Raw genomic sequence first — 22711 nt, 5'->3', positions numbered from 1 at the left:
TTTATGCAGCTCCTATAAATACAATATCAGATTTTTTTTCTCCTGTTAATCTATTTTTTTTTTTTAAGATTTTATTTATTTGACAGACAGAGATCACAAGCAGGCAGAGGCAGGCAGAGAGAGAGGAGGAAGCAGGCTCCCTGCCGAGCAGAGAGCCCGATGCGGGGCTCGATCCCAGGACCCTGAGATCATGACCTGAGCTGAAGGCAGAGGCTATAACCCGCTGAGCCACCCAGGCGCCCCCGTTAATCTATTTTATGTCAACTTAATTATTAGACCAGCCAAAGAACCTGGAAGAGTAAAGGGAAATTAATTACTTTTCACCCCTATAGACTGGACATATATTTGTTAAAATTCCTGAGATTACATATGCTAGACATGTTTGCATCTTTTAACAGTAAGGCTCTTTTGTGAAACCACAAATTTATATTAAGATGTTATTAAGCGCTTAGATTTGTGATAATTATCCTAAGTTATCATTTCACCTGACCAAACTACTACCCATGTATTAGTCCTTTAAATATTGTCCATGGGGTAGGTACAGCAATTGAAGAGTAGCACTGAGGGGCACTGTAGTTCTGGATCTTCACTGTGCAGACGGTAATATGAATCTATACATGATACAACTTCATAGAACCACATACATGAACGAGTGCACATAAAGTTGGTGCAATCTGCATAAATTCTGTGGATTGTACCAAAATCAATTTCTCAGTTTGGATATGGAAGGACAGTTATGCAAAATGTTACCACTGAGGGAAAGAGGTTGAAGGGCACATGTGACCTCTCTCTACATTTTGTCCTGCAACACCTTATGAATCTGTAACTATTTCAAAATACTTTTTAAATTTGGTTATATAGGTTTTTTTAAAAAAATTATACATGTGGCCAATAAAAATCATATTCTAAAAAAAGTAAAGTATATATAGAATCACAGAAACCACAAAAAATACTATCTCACTTATCTTCTAGTTTCCCTGGAGAAATAAAGAGGGAAGGACTCACACTTCAGTTAAAATGTTTTCAAAATCTACCAAAGCCCACACTGGTCACGCTCCCTGGATAGTATCAGCAGCCTCAACTCCTTAAGGGCAAACATAATGGCCTGACATGACTTGCTTACCATAATGGGAGCATGGAAGCATCATTTAACTAAACATAGGTTGGTGAAATAAAAATCAAGGAGGTAAGGTAGATTTACAGTGTGATACAAAGCAAAGAACATTACATCAGGGCAAATTTTCATTTTATCATATGTTATCTTGGGCTCATCCTTAAATCTATTCATTTGCAAACTGAGAAGAGCTGGCTGTCCTCTAAATGCCAAACTCTAACATGGTAGGCTCTATAGATTCACAGACATGAATATATGTCAAAAGTTCTTAATATTTAATGCACCTATTTTCTATGATGAAAATGAATATATTCAAAATACCCAACCTTTAAACAACAGATCTTTCCTAAATAACCCTGCAACAAAGTCAAGCTCCCTAAATGTTCCCTGGCAAGGAATGATAAAGTTCAATTGGCCTCTTAGAAAGGGAGTGGCCAACTGAAAAGGTAGCAAATGACCTGTACATGTTTCCCAGAGCAAGCAGCAGAGAACAGCGAGCCATCAAATCAAGCAACTCCATATCAAAACATAAAGCCTTCACTGTGTTCTAACAGATGATCTCAGGGACAATTTTCAAGGTACTCAGCAAGTATCACCAGCCCCATTTCAAAGAGCATTACTTTTTGAAAGATAACTTTCAAAATCTTACTTGACTCTTCTCAGTTTCAGTCTGTTTTATCTTATTTTTCATGACTCCCTCATTTTCATCTGCTTTAGCTTCTTGTTTCTTCAATGCCTAGAATGAAAGATATGAAAAAATATGTATTATTCCAAAATACACATAAAACTGAAAGACACTATTAGGATTTATTAAGAAAAGGGGGGAAGAAGATGATTATGAGTTGTACAACATATACAAAGGAATTACATACACTGAAGTCCTCTCTCATACACTGAAGTCCTAAAAACACTTCAATAGTGATATTTATTTTTATATATCAAATATAAACAACTTCTTGATCTTTCTAATCAATTTCCACTTAGTTTCACTTTCTCCCATCTTTGGGTATTTTGTTACACATTTAGGGAGTAGAGACAGCTAACAGTTCTCTTGGAAACAAAGCTTACTTCCAGGTGAGATAATGTATAAAAATCATATTATCTGTTCAACTATTTAGACATGCGAAAATTAGCTCACTAGTTTTTCAAATTCTGAAAAAAAAATCTTAAGATAGAAACATGCTTGTTGCACATGTATTACATATATGATATTTTATCGCTACAAAGAACTGGCTCTTCAAACCATTCTTCACAAAGAGAAAAGAGAGCATTCTTTTCTACGTTTGTCTCTCTTTAATAAAATGGAAAAAGGAACTTCAAGAAAATTCGAATTTCAAAGGGTAACCAGAAAAATGGGTGTTTGGGTTTGCTCTATATTAAAACAAAATTAAACTTAAGGAAAAATATATATATACTTGCAGCAAACTTTCATGACATTTAAAAGACATCCTCTTTGTTTAAGAAAAACTTTGATAATTCTAACATTTAGACTTAGCAAGGTGTATGTTCAGAGGACACCCAAATTGAGAAAAGCCAAATGCCAGAGGTCTCCCAACAAGATCTATGCTGCCCAACAGAAAAACAATTTTTAGACAAACAGCAAATGTGTGAAAAACCATTTTGATGCAGAGGCAACTGAGTGGCTCAGTCAGTTAAGCATCTGACTCTTGATTTTTGCTCAAGTCATGACCTCAGGGTGGTGAGATCTAGCTCTGCCTTGGATCTCTGTGCTCAGCAGGGAGTCTGCTAGAAATTCTCTCTCCCCCTCTTCCTCTGCCGGCCTCCCACCCTCATGTGTGCTCTATTAAATAAATAAATCTTCCAAAAAAATTTTTTTGATGTAAATATAATCAATCATATTCAACTTCCTTAACTTACATATCCAACAAGTAACTCCTAAATGCATTTACTATGTGTCAGGCACAATGCTGAAGCTACTAATATACATGCATATGAAATAACCATGGCCTCCTGTCAGGAAATTACAGCTCCCTCTCCCATGGTTGCAACTCTAATAAAAAGGAATTGAGTAAAAAATCAGAGAGGCATCATCAAAATGAAAAATAATTTTGGTTTGAGTATAGTAATAATATTATAACACTTACAGCATTCACTATGTCCAAGCATTCTTCTTCTTATATATTAAATACATCATATACATTGAACATATACATTTAATCTTTACGATGTCAGAAACAAACACAAAAGAAAAAATTAGATTTGCTTACTACCTACAGCCCACTGACAAGTTCTTGCAACAGGCAGAGTGACATTCCTTTAGGAATTCAGCTGCCTCGATGTTAACACTTTGCTAAGAGCAAAAGGCAATCTTTGCTTAACATTACCCTCACCCTCGGGATCCTAGAAGTCTACTTTAACATATAAAAATTCCTTTGAAAAATTCCTTTATCTCTAGCTCCCAGGATGTATGTTAGCAATCGTCCTCCAAGCATAGGACCCACTGATACACATCTGAAGGGTCTCATGACTGAGTTTTAACTAAATAGTAATAAATGATCTCTTCCTAACAATAGCTAGCCTCCTCAAGGCCCTGGAAACCTGCCTCCAAAATACCTTGGAGGCTTGTGCCATCCTTAATCTCCTCCCAATTTGAAAGTATATAATCGGTCACTCCTCGTAACCCTGGTACAGCTCTTTCTACCATGAGTTCTGTCCCTCTACTTTAATAAAACCACCCTTTTGGGGTGCCTGGGTGGCTCAGTTGGTTGGGTGACTGCCTTCAGCTCCAGTCATGATCCCAGGGTCCTATAATCAGGCCCTCCTCAGGCTCCTTGCTCAGCGGGGAGCCTGCTTCTCCCTCTCCCTCTACCTGCTACTCGCCTGCTTGTGCTCTGCCAAATAAATAAACAAAATCTTTAAAAAACAAACAAACAGAAAACACCCTTTTGCACCAAAGATGTCTCAAGAATTCTTTTTTAGGCATCAGCTCTGAACCCCAACATTTCAAACCACATCATTTATAAATCACAAGTTATTACTAAGCCAATTTTATTAAGAGGGAAAGTGGGGTACAAGTAGTTGAATCGTACTGCTTTTCAGGTAGTTATCAAATGACTTTGATGTTTGATATTTGTCCTTTCTTGTAGGGTCAGTGGAATTTGTAATAATATTTAACTCTATATGCTGTAATCTATTCATGGCAGAATGTGTTTATAAATTTTACCTGCACGAGACTACCCTAGAAACCTGAAACTGACTGCAGGCTTATAAAGGGCCTGCAGGTTGACATTATATGGTGTCAGAAGTGGGACCTGAAGGTGATGAACCCAGATGAACTAACAACCCCAGGCATTGTGTATGGTAGTCACTTCAGCCTCTTGCACCCTCTGTGAGTCATCTTTTTCCTTTTGGCATGACTGTTCCTAAACCTCTTTGAAAGGAACTACACCGGGTTCTCCTCATTACCCAAATGACAGCCAGACTTCAGTGGTTTGACTCTTGGACATATGTCCCACAACTAAAGATGGCTGTACCTGACATCTGGTCTTATACAAACCCTGGAGATTTTTCAATCAAATGGAAAAGAAGTAGCAGATATCAAGGCAGACTACTTCCACCCAATGCAAGTGGCTTTCCATGCTGCTTTCCTCAGCCAATGGGCATGTGTAAGAGAATGAAAAGATACAAAGATGTTGTTGCTACATTTTTTAATCACTTCATAAAGTTTGAACTATTTCACTCCGCAACATCATCATCTCAGCCTAGCCCCATTTTGTTTTAAATAAGTTAAACTTAATTTGGTTATCTTTTCAATATTTGTTCATTGAGCTATAAACCAGCCTAGGCTTTTCCATGGTGGGGGTGGGGGGGTTGTTACAGGGAAGAGGTCCTCTGTCTGGCAGCTGGTAAGTTTCATCAAACTATAAATAGCCTGATTCTGGATTCAAACTCCTGAGCAGAAGCCACTCCAACTCAAAAGGAGAATTAAGCTCCATTTCACAGAGGGAAAATATTAAAAAATGTGTGATGTTATGTTAAAAACCATTAAAGTAATTAACACTTATTTTGGTAGATACTTTGAGACTATACAAATATCCTTAATGTTTCACCTACCAATGTTAACTCAAAGCCAGAGCAAAGATAACACTATCAGGTCTTTTTCAGCCTACAAAATTTTCCCCCACCAACCCTTATACTCTGATGCCACCAGATTCCTAGTACATTAACTCAGAGGGCAGTGCTCACCAGTATGTAGAACACTAAAACTCTTTGCATTTACCCCCAAGATAACTTGCTTACCCCCCAAAACACTAATAAGTGAGCTGGAATTTATATAAAACTATTATGGATCAATAGAGTACACTCATCAAAGCTCCACCAAACACTGGTTATCCTTTTATTCCCTGTCCCCTTACATCTTCTCCATCCTCATTGTTTACTTTCTTTGCACCTTCTGGACCTCCCCCACAGCCTTCTAAATCTCCCTCTCCAGGTTATACAGAGCAGTTTGCCTCTACTCCAGTACTCAATTTTGAGCAGTTATACCTGTAACCACACCCAACACTCCTACTTCCCCAACCCTGTGAAGACTTATCAGTTACCAAAATCCATTCCCCTGAAAGGGCAATGTGAGAAATTATTATTTTCATGCTCATACTAATAGATATTCAATCTTTATTTCTTATAATTAGTATAAATATTAATAATTTCACTTGATATTAAAGAAACAAAAATCAATAAGCTGAACTTTAATTAAACAAATTGTGTTTTATAACATGGAATTATACCTTATAAAAACATAATTCTTCTGAAAGTCAACTTTTTCAAAAAGCCTAATTTCCATATATGAGCTAGTTGAATAAAAGAACCTCTAATTCTTTTGGATACCTCGGAATCTGCAAAAAAATATTCCCTTCCTCCTCATTTTCTACCTTCAACATCTGAACTGTTGTTTATAATATCCCTTTTCCAAATATACACTTTTCTTTTTTTTTTTTTTTAAAGATTTTATTTATTTATTTGACAGACAGAGATCACAAGTAGGCAGAGAGGCAGGGAGAGAGAGGAGGAAGCAGGCTCCATGCTGAGCAGAGAGCCAATGCGGGGCTCGATCCCAGGACCCTGAGATCATGACCTGAGCCGAAGGCAGAGGCTTTAACCCACTGAGCCACCCAGGTGCCCCCAAATATACACTTTTCAATTAGAGTTGTACTTTGATGCCCAAAATGTTATTTAATACCTCTCTTTTTCTACTTCTCCTTTTACTCTAAGGATATATAAGTCTTAGAAAAATTTAGTCAATGAGAACTTAAATTCTATTGTTTTCAGTAGAGGAGCCAAATGAGGTCCTAAGAAGCAAACCAAAGCAAATTACTATATTTCCACCATTTCATCTAGAAATGTCATTAAGTTTGAATATCATCTCTGCTTCCTATAGATCATCGGTCAGTAAACAAGTAAACACACATGCAATATTCTAGCCCAGAATACCGAACATATTACCTAGTTTAAAATGAAAGACAAAGAAAATCTAACTCTTCAGACCTAGTAAATACATATTAATGCACTTTTAACTTCTAAAAACACAAATAACACTGAAGAAGACTTTAAAAACTAACTGAATCAAAATTACAAGCTTTCTTTAAACCTTAACAATAAACTTTAACTCATATACATCTTTTCAAGAATATAAGGCTGCACTAGATTTCTTTTCCATTTGATTTAGATCAAACAATGAGAATTATATTAAAACTGACCCAGTAAAAGCAGTTATAAAAAGAGAAAAAAAATCACATGCCAATGAATTTCCATTATTATGTTATTTTGCTTTTTAAAGCTTGTTTTTTTTTTCCCTTAAAAGCAGTTTAGCTATAAAGCTATCATGTGCCCTGCTCCAGGATTCAGACTGTCTTTTACACGTTTAAGATTACAGCAACAATGCTAAGCCTTAATAGTGCATCCCTGGAGCACATTTAAATCTTTAATAACAATAATTTTTCTTCTTTTCCTTAAGTGTGACTATTTCCATTAAAAAAACTAACACATTGAGTATCATACTACTGCATTTCTTTAGAGGTAGAGGATTCTGAATTCTCACGGTTAAATATTAAAAAAAAAAAAAGCAGCCTTTTCTTCTAGAAAGTAAAGGAGAAAAGGAAGATGTTTGTAGACATCTCATCTGACCATAAAAATTCCCACAACTTTGGCAATAGGCATGTTTATCAAGAGGCTCTAAAAACACACTCAAAAATAAAGAATAGGGGCGCCTGGATGGCTCAGTGGGTTAAAGCCTCTGCCTGTTGCTCAGGTCATGGCCTCAGGGTCCTGGGATCAAGCCCCGCATCGGGCTCTCTGCTCAGTGGGAAGCCTGCCTCCCTCTCTCTCTGCCTGCCTCTCTGCTTACTTGTGATCTCTCTCTCTGTCAAATAAATAAATAAAATCTTTAAAAAAAATAAAATTAAAGAACAAATAGGTCCTTTGTCCACTGTAAAGAGACCAGCCAGCTTGGGTAAGAATCATGGAGCTGGAATGAAATAGAGGTAGGTCCTATGTTATCTCCCACACATGCCACTGAAATTTGAAGAAAAAAAAAAAAAAAGATGAACATAAACTATCCTGTCTCATTCTAATCATTGAGCAGTGCTCCAAGTGCATGCCTTTGGTCACAAGGGCAAGAACATGTAGATGACTCACTGGTAAACCAACAAGACTATAGAAAAACAAGTCTGTTCACATGGAACAATAGGTCAATAACATTACCCTTTAAAAGGTACAAACTTCCAAGTCAGATTTTTTTTCCCAGTAACAAAGAATAAAGTCATGGCACTGAGAATTAGAAAAGTATTGCTCTTACTATATATTATTAAAGACTTTATTTTTTTTTTTGAGCAGTTTTAGGTTCATAGCAAAACTGAGAGGGAAGTGGAGTTCCCATATACAACAGTGTCCTCATACCTGCATAACTTCCCCATTATCAACATCCTTCAACAAAGTAGTACACATTTGTTACAACTGATGAACCTACACTGACACAATATAATCACTCATAATTTACATTAGGGTTCATTTTTGGTGCTGTGTACTCTATGGGTTTGAACCAATCTATAATGACAGGTATCTATCATTACAGTACCATAATATATTTTCATAGTGTATTTTCACTAAAAATCCTGTGCTCTACCTATTCATCCCCTTCCTCCCAAATTCTGGCAACTACTAATCTCTTTATTGTCTCCATGGTTTTTCTTTCCCAGAATATCATATAGTTGGAATCCTACAGTATGTAGTCTTTTCAGATTATTCTTTCATTAATAATATGCCTGTAAAGTTCCTCTATGTTTTTTCATTGCTTTATAGCTCATTTGACTATATTTTTATAATTAAATTCTTCATGGAGGTACAAAATAAAAGTCAGCAAATATTTTAAGCTTCGCAATATAATGCAATTCTGATTGGAATTAGACCACATGAACTATAAAGCTAAAAGTTTATATTTATGGATATTAAAAATTTTAAATAGCTTAAGAACAATTGTCACATTTTAAATCAAGAAAAAACATTTTTAAGTACTTAATATGTATACTTAATACTGTAATAAGAAACATATTTGAGATTTTCTTTAAAAGACAGAAACCTGGTGTCTATTTCCAAAATTATCTTTTGAAAACCTAAATCACAACTCTAAAACCATCAAATATCAATAGAATAATACATATTTTGAAAAGGAATATATATGCATATTGCAGCAGGATTTTATTGCTCAGAACTAATACTACTCACTTAAATTAACATAGATTTTATTTCTGTCAAGCTCTGTGAATTTCTAAATTTTGTTTTTTCCTAAATCAAGTTAGAGATTCCTCCCACATGAGAACTAGCTAAAGTCATGGAAAATTTTAGCCTTTAAGTTCATCCAGTTGGGGATTATCTGTGCCAACAAAAACCAAACCAAACAAAACAAAACAAAAAAAGTTTCTTTTCAAGGCAGAAAACAATGCATTCATATTCTAAATCCCTGAACCAATATCTAAACTCAAAAATAGTTAGATTTTACCCAAATTATTCAAAGAAATTTATTTTTCAGCCATAACCAAGGAATAAAAATTCTATACAAACTACCACAAAAAAAAAAAAAAAATTAGTAAGTAAAGTAGAATTGCATGATAAAGGCCAAAGAGAATCCAAATGTGATCATTACCATTATAACACCATACAGATTTTTGGGCTATCAAATGGAGAAATTCTAAAAACCTGCTCTCAGTTGAATTATGTATATTTTCCAGATGGAAGTGGTAAGCATATTGTGTGTGGAGTCACAAGATACAACCATTTCTGTTTTTCAAAAGGCAGAGTAATATCAAGTATCATGTAGTTAAGTAAGATTTATCAGTAGTTTAAGTACATTGGTATTACTTCTGATGGCAATTGTAATCCTTAATGATGTTCTTTAAAGATACCTGAGGTTTTGAAACATAAAACTCAAAGTTTCTCTTTGAGAATGGCCCAGATGTCTATTTTTTTTTCTTTTTTGTCTTATGATAAGGTGTTAGTTTTTTCAGGAATCCAAAGAGCTTTTATAGAAACCATTGTGATAGGATAGAGGGTCACTTATTACTGACCTATTTTCCCCAATGAATAGGAAACTTACTGTTTCTACTCTGTCCATATTTATGGAGTCTGTAACTGGCTGGGGCACCCTTTGCCAACAAAGCCAACCAAGGTCATGGGTTCAATCACCATGAGAGCCAATTCCCTTTGCTCTGTTCCATGGTCATAGTCTTTACCCTAAACCTTAGCCAAAGGCCACATGGAAGACTAACCAGGCCAGAGACCCTGGATGAATCAGCAAGATCTACCAGGACTATAAAAATAACTCAAAAGTAAAGGCCCTATTGACTACTGTCAGGATTTCATTCTTTAAATGTTATTAAATTTGCCAATCTGCAAAACAAAACCTTAATTACTGCCTACAAAGTTGGTTTACTAAAAAGACATTCAAGTCTTTTGCCTTCTTTAATTCAAAAGCAACAATGGTAATGAGTATTATTCCCTAAAATGCCACTGCTTTTACTGGAACAGACTTTATTTTTATGCAATCTTTTACTTAAGAAAAATCTTGCAAGTAAAGTTAAATGTGAGCCCAACAAGTGCACTTTCCAGGATTTCCTTCAAAATCAAAAAGCAAAGGCTCTTAGTGGAGGGTCTGTTTTTATCTGAGTAGTTTCCTCTTTGAAAAAGGACACTCAGAGTTTTACTAGAAACCCCAGAGTAATATGATACTTCATTTGACTTTCTAAATACAGGGCCACTGAGTTAGAATTGTTGACAAACAGAAGATCATAAGTAATTACAAAAATTTTATTTAAAATTTTTCAAGTTTAAAAAAAATAAGTAAAATAAAGTTTCTCAAGTTTTATATGTATTTGAGTAGAATGCCCTTAAATATACAACACCTTTCACTGTTTAGAGTTAGAGGATGTTATTTTATGCCTTTGGATTTTTTTTTCACTATTTTCTAATCAAAATAAAACTGTACCAAGTCAATGAAAAAGTCTATCTGGAGCAGAGTGGTCTTTGTTTACACAACATTACTATGCACTCAGTAGTTGCCCAATAAATATTAATTGATAATGATGGAAAAGGGCTTTATAAACAGATGGTCTAAGATAAATTCACTGGAAATGTAGATAGAAACATTACACTCTTCAAGAAAAGCACAAAGTAGAAATTAAACAAGTCCTACGCTCAGAAAATCTCAGGCTATTGTCAGGCAGCTGTTCAGTCAACAAGAGCACAGACATTTTTCATCATCATCATAGCATTAGCTGCATTAAATGTCTATTTGCATACAGTGCTACATAAAGGGACTCACACAGATTCATGCTAGCCTTATTTGTTATAGTTTATAATGATAATATTAGCAAGAACAAGTAAGTACACACAGCAAAATAAATGTGTTTAAACAATACTTTAAGATCTAGTCATATATGGTATGAACATAAAATGTGTCAAGACTTAAATGCAACTCACAGCAGCAGTAAGAGTATTTATTCCTAATGCAAACCTTAACTGTTTCCAAACAGATTCTGAGGTGCTTTACAAGAACATCTACACACATGCTTCAAGAGTAGGTGAAATAAAGAAAGGAGTCAGAGGCCACAATGGCCATTTTGGAGAAAATAAGAAAGGACTGTTCAAGAACCTAGAGAGCAAATATCAGGGAGGGAAAAAGTAGAACAAAAATCATATAAGGAATTCAATGAGGTAGGAACAAAGAAGCTACAAGCAAACTGATCAACCCAGGAAGATATCTTGAAAAATACACCTTATTCAAAAACATTTGAATAATAAAAAATATGTTACATACATTGGAGGATGTTGGAGAAAGGTCATTGAAATGGAAAGGTGAAAAGGGATAGAAAGTATACACTGTAGACACTTAATAATTAATATCCTTAGGTAAGATTTTCTTAATAAAGTAAAAAGCCTAAGAAGTATTACGCAGAAATGAGATTTTAAGAATCTCAGGACAACTGACATCTACACATCATCTCATAAAACTGCAACCCTCAAAGGAACCCAAAAACCTTCCCTAGCATGCTAACGCTTGGCATTTTACTTCTCTTACGATGTAGGATACAGTTCTAGATTTTCAACTTTTGTTTTGTCAATATTAAACAGCAGGCTCCTGAAATATATGATCTGGAATATTCTTTAATCCAGCCAGCTATTACTATCAATATTTCCCAATAAAAGAAAGGGAACATGGCTTGTAGAAACTGTCTATATGATATGCATGAACCACATGGGATGTTTGCTCTGCGAACGGAAATTCAGGTACTGAGTGAGTACAAGGTTGAAAGAGACAACATATAAGATCTCTTCCAGCTTCTCTTTTACGAGGAATTTTGGGGAAAAAAATATTTTCCACAGAAAAAAACACTAAAAGGATTTTAGTGTCATCTGAAATGATCAAAGCCTAATAAAACAGACTTACCGGTTAAATCAGCAGGGGTGGGGTGCAGGAGGCAAAGAGGTAAATCAAGAAAAAGACCAAGGAGGAAGATCGGAGAACATGAAAGGTCTTGGACCTGCGCATTTCAAGCTGTGCCAAATAGTGTTCAATCGGCTTTGAAAGACAAATCCCATAATAGACAATCATTCTTCTCCATCTATTTCCTTTTTATCAGCATGGTAACATTAATGGCTCTTTCGCAACCTTACAGAAAAGTGTTTAACTTTAGCCTTGCAAAAAAATAAGTAATCCATAGGTAATAAACATAAAAGAGAGAAGAAAATAATTAACATGGTATAAAATAGTAAGAGAACAATACTGTAAATCAAAACTATAGTGAGTCAGAATTTAAATATCTATTTCCGCCATGGATTGGTAAAGTGTTTATCATGCAGCAATAAGCAAAGGAGTAGGATCACATTCATTAAAAGAAATGCCCAAAATGATCTGAAAACACAAACTCTCAGCAAAAATGCCACTTCTTCCACCCAAATTTTCCCAAACGGTCAAGAAGAGATAACTATTTTCCCTCTGGGCTGCTGTAAAGCCTATTTCAAAACTGAAATAACACCCTTAGTGAATTACAGAGATTGTTAACATTTCTTTCTCAGCTAAACTGGGAGTCCCTCAAAGTCAAGACGATGTTTTAAGTACCATTAAATCTCCAGTCCCCAGCACATTACCTGCCAAACACTAAGTACACGAAGGTATAGGCTGCGTATTTTACTATGTATAGTTCTGACTACAGAGTAGACAATATTTATTCATCCTTTCCTCCAAGAAACACTTCTTGGGCCCCTATTCCATGCCTGCCATAGCTCTAGGTACTGTAGACACAGCAGTGAACAATGTGCCTGCCTGAATTCTGGTCAGGGGGCAGACAATGTCCGGTAATGAAAACTGCTAATAAGAAAGTAAAAATAAAAAAAGAGCGTGAGGCAGTGTGAGGGGCGCAGGAGTGAAGAAAGGGTTTATCAAGGATAGTTAATAAGGCCTTGCTGAAGAAGGGCTCTGAAAGCCCTACTGAAAGATCTGAAAGACTTGAGGGTAAACAGCAAAGCAACTGTTTCCAGAGTTGAAAATTCCTGGCTCTGGAAATGGAAAGTGTAAATGTCCAAAAGCAGGAGGGTGCCCGACATGTCTGTGGAAAAGCAAGAAGGCAAGTCTAGTTGGCCTAGAGTGGACAAGAAGAATGACAGAGAATTAAGGGAGTGGGTATGCAGGAACCATAAGTGAGGAGGCTTGTAGGCTGAGGACTTTATATTTTATTCCGAACATGATAAAGAAACCACTGAAGGGTTCTGAAGAATGATGTGGCACTATCTAATTTTGTGGGGAAAAGACTGTAGGAAGGTAAGAATGGGCGCAAGGGGGCTGGCTACTGCACCAGCCCAAGCAGGAGAAAACAGAGACAAGAGGATAGATGAGAATAGTAGCGATAGAAGGGGTGAGGAGTGATCAATTCAGAAAACATTTCTTAAATACTGCTGATGCAGTGTCTGGACGGCTTAGTTGGTTAAGCACCCAACTCTTAATTTTGGCTCAGGTTATGATGTCAAAGTCATGGGATCAGGCCCCGTATCCGCTTAGCATGGAGTCTGCTTGCTCCACTTCCCCTGCTCTTCCTCCTTGCTCTCTCTCTTTCTCTCTCTCCATCTAAAGTGAATAAATAAAACCTTTAAAAATAAATAAATAGAACTGACAGAATTTAATGATGGATAGGATGTGAAGGATGAGAGAAACGGTAAAGGGGAGAACATAAAGGAACCACATAAAATTTTTTAAATATAAAGTTAGCATTGCTTTTGTCATCAAGACAAACCTTCTTTTAGAAATCTTCTTTTAGAAGAAATCAATCATAGGAGCTACTTACTAGGCTGAACCACACAAAAAGACATAATTTAGCACCTTCTATACAAGTTCCCAGGTCGGGAGGGGAAAGAACAGGAAATGGAGCTTCAGCAACCCAAGTCTGCCCAGGCTTTGCGGCTTTAAATCACAGTACCACTCTAACTTGATTCCCATCCAAGTCTGATATTGGCTAACAGTGCTTCAGGATCTCAATCCCAGATGAAAAATAGGAAACTGAACAACTTTTTCTCCTTGCCAAATAAGCCCATGGAATGATGACGTAAGGTTACACGTGTAAATAGTGTTCTAACTTGTCTGTAAGTGATGTTAGAAAAACTTAAGCAACTTCTCATTTCTTGAGTAATAAGTAATACCACAGCTTCAATATAAAAAAAAAAAAAAAAAAGATCTAGGGTACTAAATACAAATGTAAATCAACCAGAAATGCAAGGAATCATACAGCTACAAAAAACACTTTGTATCAGGTGAAAGAGACACAAACAAGACCACACAAAGGAAAATCAACATAGAACTCCAGTGGAAAATGACTGTTCCTGGGTTGGGTGGACAACAAGGTACAAAGGCAGTGATGATTAAGGAAAAGAAAATGATAATTGGAAGAAGTTTGCATCTATATAAAATAAAAATGTAGAGAAAGTATCTTTGGGACATTCCTGCATAGATTAGATACATGAACCACGGACAAGGGCATGGGAATACATGATTCCAGTGACAGAAACTCTCATATCAAATTACAGTCTCTAACTGTTTTACTATATGTAAAAAGATTTTTTCCACAGAGGGAGGAGAGAGGGAAGGAGGAAGAACTGTAACCCTAAATGCGAAGAATGAAAGAAACTCCAACAAAAAGGCATAAAAATGACAGCTTTAGTGTTAAATATAACAGATGTCTTAATATGTAGTACTCAATCTGTCATATTTTATTTTTCAACTGTAGAAAGCAACACTGTTTCAAATTTAAATTTCCAAATAGCAATAGTTAGATAATTATATTCTTTTTCAGTTGCAATGCTTGTGCCAAGTACACTTTCAGGGAGCCCTAATAGTTGAGATATATATATATGTTATCATCATTTTCCAAGATAGTTTAGCCACTTTAATGAAGGATGCCTGCTGGGTCACAATTGATGGTTCAACACTGACGACTAGTGGCCAAAAATATGTAGTAATTCCCTATTTCTAAGTACTCTCCTAAGATTTTTATCTAAATTTGAAACATGTAGTATAAATAATGAAACATATTAAAAGAATTTTCAAACATTCCGAAAATTACAAAAACCTGTATTATAGGAAAAACCTGTATCTCTTAAGTCTTTTCTGTCCATTATTTGCTACGTCTCCAAATCAAACTCAATCAGCCTTTGATATTGACCCATAATGGGAACAACACCATAAGGTGTTGGTTCATTCACATCCTCACAGTTGAATTAACACTGTTTCAGAAATCCATAATTAATATTTTAAAGAGCTATTACTTTCAGAATTCATGTATCTGAGCAGTTCTAGTCTAATTTTTTTTTTCTAACTTTCTCTGTTAGGCACTAAGAAATCAGAAATTTAGCTGTCCTAAATTCCCAAAATAATGTGAAAAACAGTAAAGTACCACATCAAAATACTCTTTCTAAAAAGTTAAAATTTAATTTTGGTTGCCTTAATTCATGTAGGATTTCAGTTAAATCATTTAAACTGCTATCCTATTCAACTTCAAAGAGGTTACAATTTGTTAATATTCACTTTCTTTGCAGGAATAAGAGCAGTAGGATAATACAACACAGACAAATCTTTGAGAGAGGAAAAAAAAAGTTTGTTTTTTTAACCAAGAGTGTTACACTCAACCAAATGGTCACTTACATGTGAAAACAATGGGAATTTCTTCAACAACTATTAACAGACTGTCTGCAGTGGGATAAACACTGAATTACATGCCCCAGAAAACAGGTGAGATGGACAAAGTTCCTGCCAACAGCGTTCCCATTTTGGTGGGAAAGACATACAATAACATAAACAAATACACAGTTACAGGTGGTGTTAAGTGCTATGAAAAGACAAAGTAATATGATCTGATAGAAAACAATGGGGCAGAAAAGAGCTCTTTATTTTTTTTTAGTTGTTTTTATTTATTTTAGTGGGGAGGAGCAGAGGAAGAGAATTTCAAGCAGACTCCCTCCTGAGCACAGACCTCCTCTCAGGGCTTGATCTCAGGACTTTGAGATCATGACCTGGGCCAAAATCAAGAGTCTAGTTTTTTTTTTTTTAGTTTGGCTCAACCAGATGAGCCACCCAGGCATTCCAGAAAAGAGCTATTTTAGAAAAGGGAGGGGCAGGGCAGTTCTCTCTGAAGAGGTGGCAACAATTAAACCCGAGGGATGAGGAAGATGTAAGTTTGCTGAGCGTCTGAAGAAAAGTGTTCATATGAGACACGAGAGGAAATCACTGTGCTTAGAGCACAGATTTCTTAGAACAATTTGTAGTTATAGATGCAATTTTTAAATTTGAGAATAACCATTTAAAAAATGGAAATACAATCAAAGCCAGAAGTATAAAAATGAATATATAACACATTTCAATCCAGTAGGAAAAAAACGGGGGGAAGGGGAAAAAACAGCAAAAAAAGAAAATATGTTAAAAAAACAAATAAAAGGATAAAAACATTTCCAAATGCATCAATAATTTTAAGAAAAAGTGAATAATCCAACCATTAAAAAAGTCATAATTTATCAAATGAGATTTTTAAAGTCCAGCTGTAAGGTATCTATAAAAAAAAGAAACATAAAAAAGTAAGTTACAAAGTAAGGATTAAAATATAGCAGAAAAATCATATGCCAAGACAGTAACTCAAAAGAATGCTAATATCAAGAGGAACATTACAGATTAAAAAATAATTGACCAAGAAGTAATTAATTCATATCCGTGAAACAGCCATAAAACAGAACAAAACTAAAAATAAAAAAAACTAGTAAAAAAAATCACGGAGAGAAATTAACAATCCTTATTATACTGAGAGGCTCTAGACGGACATATTTAATAGAACACAAAAGAACAGAACAACAAAATTTACTAACTTGACTTACTAAATTATAGGAGTGTGCATGTATGTGTGTCATATGCTAAACTAAAAATGTGTTAAATTTTTGTACTCATAATATCTACCCAAAAAACTGATCATGGTACCAGGTGTCAAAATGGAAGTTTCAAGAAATTTCAAAGGAATTAAAAATTAATAATAAAAAGAGTTAAGTAAGGATACACACATTTGGATTTTTCAAAAGGCATTCCTAAGTAAGTCTTAAGTTACAGAAAAAGTCATAAAAGAAACTATAAAAGATTTAGAAATAAACCACCATAAAAGAATAGCATATCAAAATATATGGTAATTTAGTGATAAATTCACAGTAATTTTTAAAAGCAGAAAAATCAGTTAATGTTTCAACTTATAAATCTAAAAACTGAAACAGAGTAATCCTAAAAACAAAAAAGGAAGAAAAAATAGAGTTAAAAACAGAAGTTGAGGGGCGCCTGGGTGGCTCAGTGGGTTAAGCCGCTGCCTTCGGCTCAGGTCATGATCTCAGGGTCCTGGGATCGAGTCCCACATCGGGCTCTCTGCTCAGCGGGGAGCCTGCTTCCCTCTCTCTCTGTCTGCCTCTCTGCCTACTTGTGATCTCTGTCAAATAAATAATAATAAAAAAAAAAAAATTTTAAAAACAGAAGTTGATGGACTAATAAAGCTAGTCAAAATGAAAACTAATAATCACATGTCTAGCAAAACTAGTAAAGAAAAAGAAATAGCTAATATTTAAGCAAGAAAGTATATAGCTTCAAAGCAAGATTTAAAAATAATAAATCAGGGCTATGATTGCTTTTAAAATTAACTTCAAAATACAGGCAAAATGGATAACAAAAAAATCATCAATTACCAAACTGACTTAAAAAATAAAAAGCTACACAAACCAAAACAAACAAACAAACAAAAAAGAAAAAAAACTTAAAACCTCAGCCACTAAAAGGATAACAGGTACGAATGGTTTTATAGGTGAGTTTTAATAAACAATCAAGAAATAGACAATCCCTCTCTTAAACAGAGCTAGAAAAGAAAAGAGAAAAAGAATCTACCTAATTCATTTTATGAGGTTAATGTAACCTTGCTTCCAAAACCAAGAAGAGCAGTACAAAGAAAATTATAAGTCCTCAATCATTAATAGAAATATAAAAGTCCTAAGAAAACACTAGCAAATGAACTCAGCAATGTATAAAAAATAATACATTATAACCAAGTAAATGCTGGGAGTGGTCAATATCGATTAATAAAGTCAACCATATTTCAGTATCAAAAAAAGAAATATAGCAAGCACCAAGAGTATTTGATAAATTCTACAACACATTATGATTTTTTTAAAAGAAACAAACACAACTCTTTGAAATCTAGGAATAGAAGGCAATGTTCTTAATCTGGTAGAGAACAGCATTGAAAAAACCAGGAGCAAACAGATGCAACAAGATTAACACTTTAGAAGCATCCCTATAAAAACAGGAATAAAGCAAGAATTCTTGCTCTTTATTTCTAGTCGACATTGCACTTAAGTTTCTAGCCAATGCAATAAAGCAACAACAAAGAATTATAAAGTTAGAGACTAAATTGCCTTTCATTTCATATATGATTATCTACACAGTATATAGTACATGATAGTAATACATGAAAGCTGCTAACAAATTATAAAATAAGATCACTAAGCAAAATTGTTGCATACGAGAGTCACGTATAAAACCAATTACACTCCTATATACTACAACTAACCAATTAGAGATGTAATAAAAGAAAATATTCCATTCACTATAGAAAGATAAGTCCAACAAAAGATGAATAAGACCTTTATATATAATTATAAAACATTATTGAAGAACATTAGAAAACACCTCTCTTCAAATTAATCTATGTAGTCAGTATAATTACAATCAAAATGCCAGCAGGATTTTTCAAGGAACATGACAAGAGATTTTCATTATCATTTACCAAAATATAATGAAAGCTATAATAATGGAGATAAAATGATATCAGTTCAGGGGTAGACAAACAGATCAATAGAAAAGCATATAGAACCAGAGAGATACTGTGGGAAACTAGATATATAACAGAAGTGGCATTTAAATCAGAGGGGAAAGACAAATTATTCAAAAATGATGGTGAGGCAACTCATTAGTCACATAAAAAATAACAGATTCTTTCCTCGTGCCACTAAAAAAGTAAAATTCCTGAGGGAAAACACAGCAATCTAATATTTTCAAATGAGCAAATGATAAACAAGCTCTCTGCACAGGGACAAATGAAAACTGCCAAAAAAAATATGTGAAAAGATATTCAAATTCACTAATAGAGAAATGCAAATAAACATAAAAATGAGTTAACACTTGATACCCATGAGCCTGGCAGAAATTAAAGAGAATGTAGGGAAAAGGGCCATTTTCAACCGTTTTACTAACAGAAATGTAAAAGGTTAGAACCTTTTGGAAAAAATAATCTGGTAGCCTTTATTATAATAAAAATTCATCTCTGGTAATAAAAGATTAAGTTAGAACCACATCAGCTAGTTCAAGGAATTTCCAGAAAGTACTGGTGAGAGGAAAAAGCAAAAAGCAGAACTGTGTGTGTGCGTGTGTGTGTGTGTGTGTGTGTGTGTAAAATGTGATCTCATTTTATTAAAATGAAACATACAAAAAAAGTCCTATATATGCAAAGGCATATATGGTCCATATACATCTGTCTAGGATAATTAAGAATAATGATTAAGGAAAATATAAAGGGATCGATCTACCAGGCTGTTCACACTGGTTCCTTTTTCTTAGGGAATGGGGTTAATGGTTGATGATCAGAGAATACATAAGAGATGGGGTGGGGGGGCGGAGGAGGTGGGGGGAATAAGCCAAGCAAATAAAACAAAAGCTGCATTAAAAAGAGAATGTATGAGCATTTATGATATGATCACATTTAGCTATACATTTAAATTATGTATGAATAAACACTTTTCATATTAAATTACCTAATAAAAATGTTTAAAGAATTATGTAAGAAATAAAACTAAAACAGTGGATCAAAACAATGTATGAATATGGTCACTACTTAATGCATTTGACAAATATTTATTAAGTACATACTATGTGAAATGTTAAAAATGCAAAATGTTCAAAAAGAATACAATTAAATATCAAGAAATAGTAATTCATAATAACCTGGGGAAAAAAAAAACTCATGTTAAATAGATCACTAAAGGGGCACCTGGGTGGCTCAGTGGGTTAAAGCCTCTGCCTTCAGCTCAGTTCATGGTCTCGGGGTCCTGGGATCGAGCCCGGCATCGGGCTCTCTGCTCAGCGGGGAGCCTGCTGCCTCCTCTCTCTCTCTGCCTGCCTCTCTGCCTACTTGTGATCTCTGTCAAATAAATACAATCCTTAAAAAAAAAAAATAGATCACTAGAAACAGAACAATGAGGAGAAAAAAAGCCATCATTGCAAAAGGAGGAAACTAGTCAATGGGATTAGAGTTTATTAAAAGAATAAAAACCAGGACTTAAATTAAGGCTCAGACTTAACCTACACATAGAGCTCCACCCCATAAAAAATAAACAACAGAGGAAGAGTTCTAGAATTTTCCCTAGCTACACACATTTTCCTACAGAATAGCACATGTGTAGTTGTCCTGTTGCGATATTCTATTTTCAGGCCGTTGGTAGTCTGAGGGTCCTTGCATGTCCCTCCAGCTCTGTTACTCAGTGCTTACTACATCCCACCTGGTCACCCAAGCCTCAAAAGGACCACATTCTAGAGCTCATGTCCCAAGGATTGGGAAAATAATGTGCATTTTCTGGGCCTCCCTCATGCTTTCCACGGAGCTTGTACTTTAAACTCCCATTGAATTGTATAGTCTAATGGTCGTTCTCAAAGCCCAGGGAGGCTATTGGGCTGGTCAATGTCAGAGTGATTTCAGGGGCATTTATTTAAAAGGCATCAAGTAACATCAGTGGGGAAGGACATACTTGTATGTGAAATATCGGGGCATTGACTATGGAAACAGAAGGGTAAAGTGCCAAGCAAAAGTTATACAATTCAGCCTTGGGAAGATAAGTGAAGTCCAATATCTACCAGGCTCAGAAAGTTCTCCTGGTCAACCCAAGCCAAGCAAGGGAGTCTCTAAAGGAAGGGGTTAATGAGGACATCTTAGAACATATGCCTGACTAGATTCTCCATTGAATTGACACAGAGGTCTCAAGGGAAATGCTAAAGCTATTAAGAGGACATTAGGAATACATTCTTGGCTTCCTTAGAAGCTTCTCCCTTAATGAGTTCAAACTAAATACATTTATAAACTGTACCCAAGGTTTTTCTTAGGTGAAGTATCCATATTACTCAGCATCTCTGGAGCCACAATGACATTTCTGGGAAGGAACAAATAGCATTTCTTCATTAGGATTTTCACAATTGGTACAGATGCCAAAAGATGAAGAAAAATATCGGGAAAAAAAATCTATCGTTTTAACTTTTCTGTACAAGGCTTTAACATTATCGATGAGGCTCACATAATCTAGTTTCTCATAGATGTACAGACTGAAAACCACTGAGCTGAGCGCCCATCTTACACCTACCAATCCCCTACTAATCTTCACCATCTTCAATTAAGATTCCATTCTTCAACTTCACCATAGACTTCTCCATAAAGTACCTACAACCTTGAGGCACCTGATTTACCCTAAATCACTGGCAAGCATGGCATATTACTGGTGGGAGTAAGTGGGAGAACTAGCACTTTAATATTCTATGAAATGTTCTGAAAGGCATATACAAATATGCACCCAGCATTTATCTTGTGTACTTAATTTTAAGTAATTCAAATGAAGCCAAAGATAAAATATTCAATTTAGTCTGAAGGCCAGTTGAAAATCCTTACCAAGTAAGAAAATCTGACATTCATGTGACATCAGTAGCACATGACTAGTTAGTTGAGACTCAAGGAAGCAGATTACAGAGTGTCCACAGCCTTCCTGCTTAGACCAAGAGAGGGAAAAAACACACATCAACTCATTAAAGAGTGAACAATTCCTTAAGACCACTAAATAGGAAGAGGAGAGTGGCTGTTCCTCAATCAATTTCCAATGATTAATACTGTATTTTTCATTAAATGGGAACAGATAAAGCTCCAAGGACCTAAGGACCTCATTAGATCACTAAAAGGAAGCAAGTTTTAGCCAAAAGTACACATTGCCTCCCCATAATACGACATTATACCTAGAAATTGCTGATATCCTGGAATTTTTAATGAATACTTCTAATCTCGTAACAATTTTTAAATGTCCTAATTTTCACTAACATTGAATTATATATATCTTTAAGGGAGGCAAAAGAGCACAGTGGGTGAAAGTCCAGATCTCCTTACTCATCTATAAATTCTTTTTTCTCATCATAGCCAGAAACAAAATATATCAATTACTATCATCATGCAGTATAGGTATTTGCAAAAGTATTTTTTAATATTGAAAAGAAAGCAAAGTGTTTCCTCTCCTTAAACATGACCTTTCCAGATCAGCCTAAGCCACTTAACTTGGGAGAAGGAAAACCTATCAGCCTAAATTAATCCTTTCCAGCTTCCACTGCACTGTTTAATCTAAAAACCACCTTTTAAAAGCATATGGGTCACCACTTATATTAAAGTGACAAAATATGAAATTAAACATTTCTTATCAATAGTGATCCTCTACTGTATTGTCAGA

The 22711-nt window shown here is 35.1% G+C and overlaps 1 protein-coding gene across 1 annotated transcript in view; it reads right to left on the bottom strand.

Annotated features, from left to right (window-relative positions):
- CEP128 (centrosomal protein 128) overlaps window positions 1–22711 on the bottom strand; it is a 396464-nt gene that overhangs the window by 318363 nt on the left and 55390 nt on the right. The window contains exon 10 of the mRNA XM_080808359.1: window positions 1764–1850. Coding sequence (XP_080664485.1) covers window positions 1764–1850 — 87 coding nt within the window. The remainder of the gene's footprint in view (window positions 1–1763; window positions 1851–22711) is intronic.

This window comes from Martes martes, assembly GCF_963455335.1.
Source record: "Martes martes genome assembly, chromosome: 7".
NCBI lineage: Eukaryota > Metazoa > Chordata > Mammalia > Carnivora > Mustelidae > Martes > Martes martes.
The sequence above is the reverse complement of the archived record's forward strand: the minus strand, read 5'-3'. Positions and strand labels throughout refer to the sequence as shown.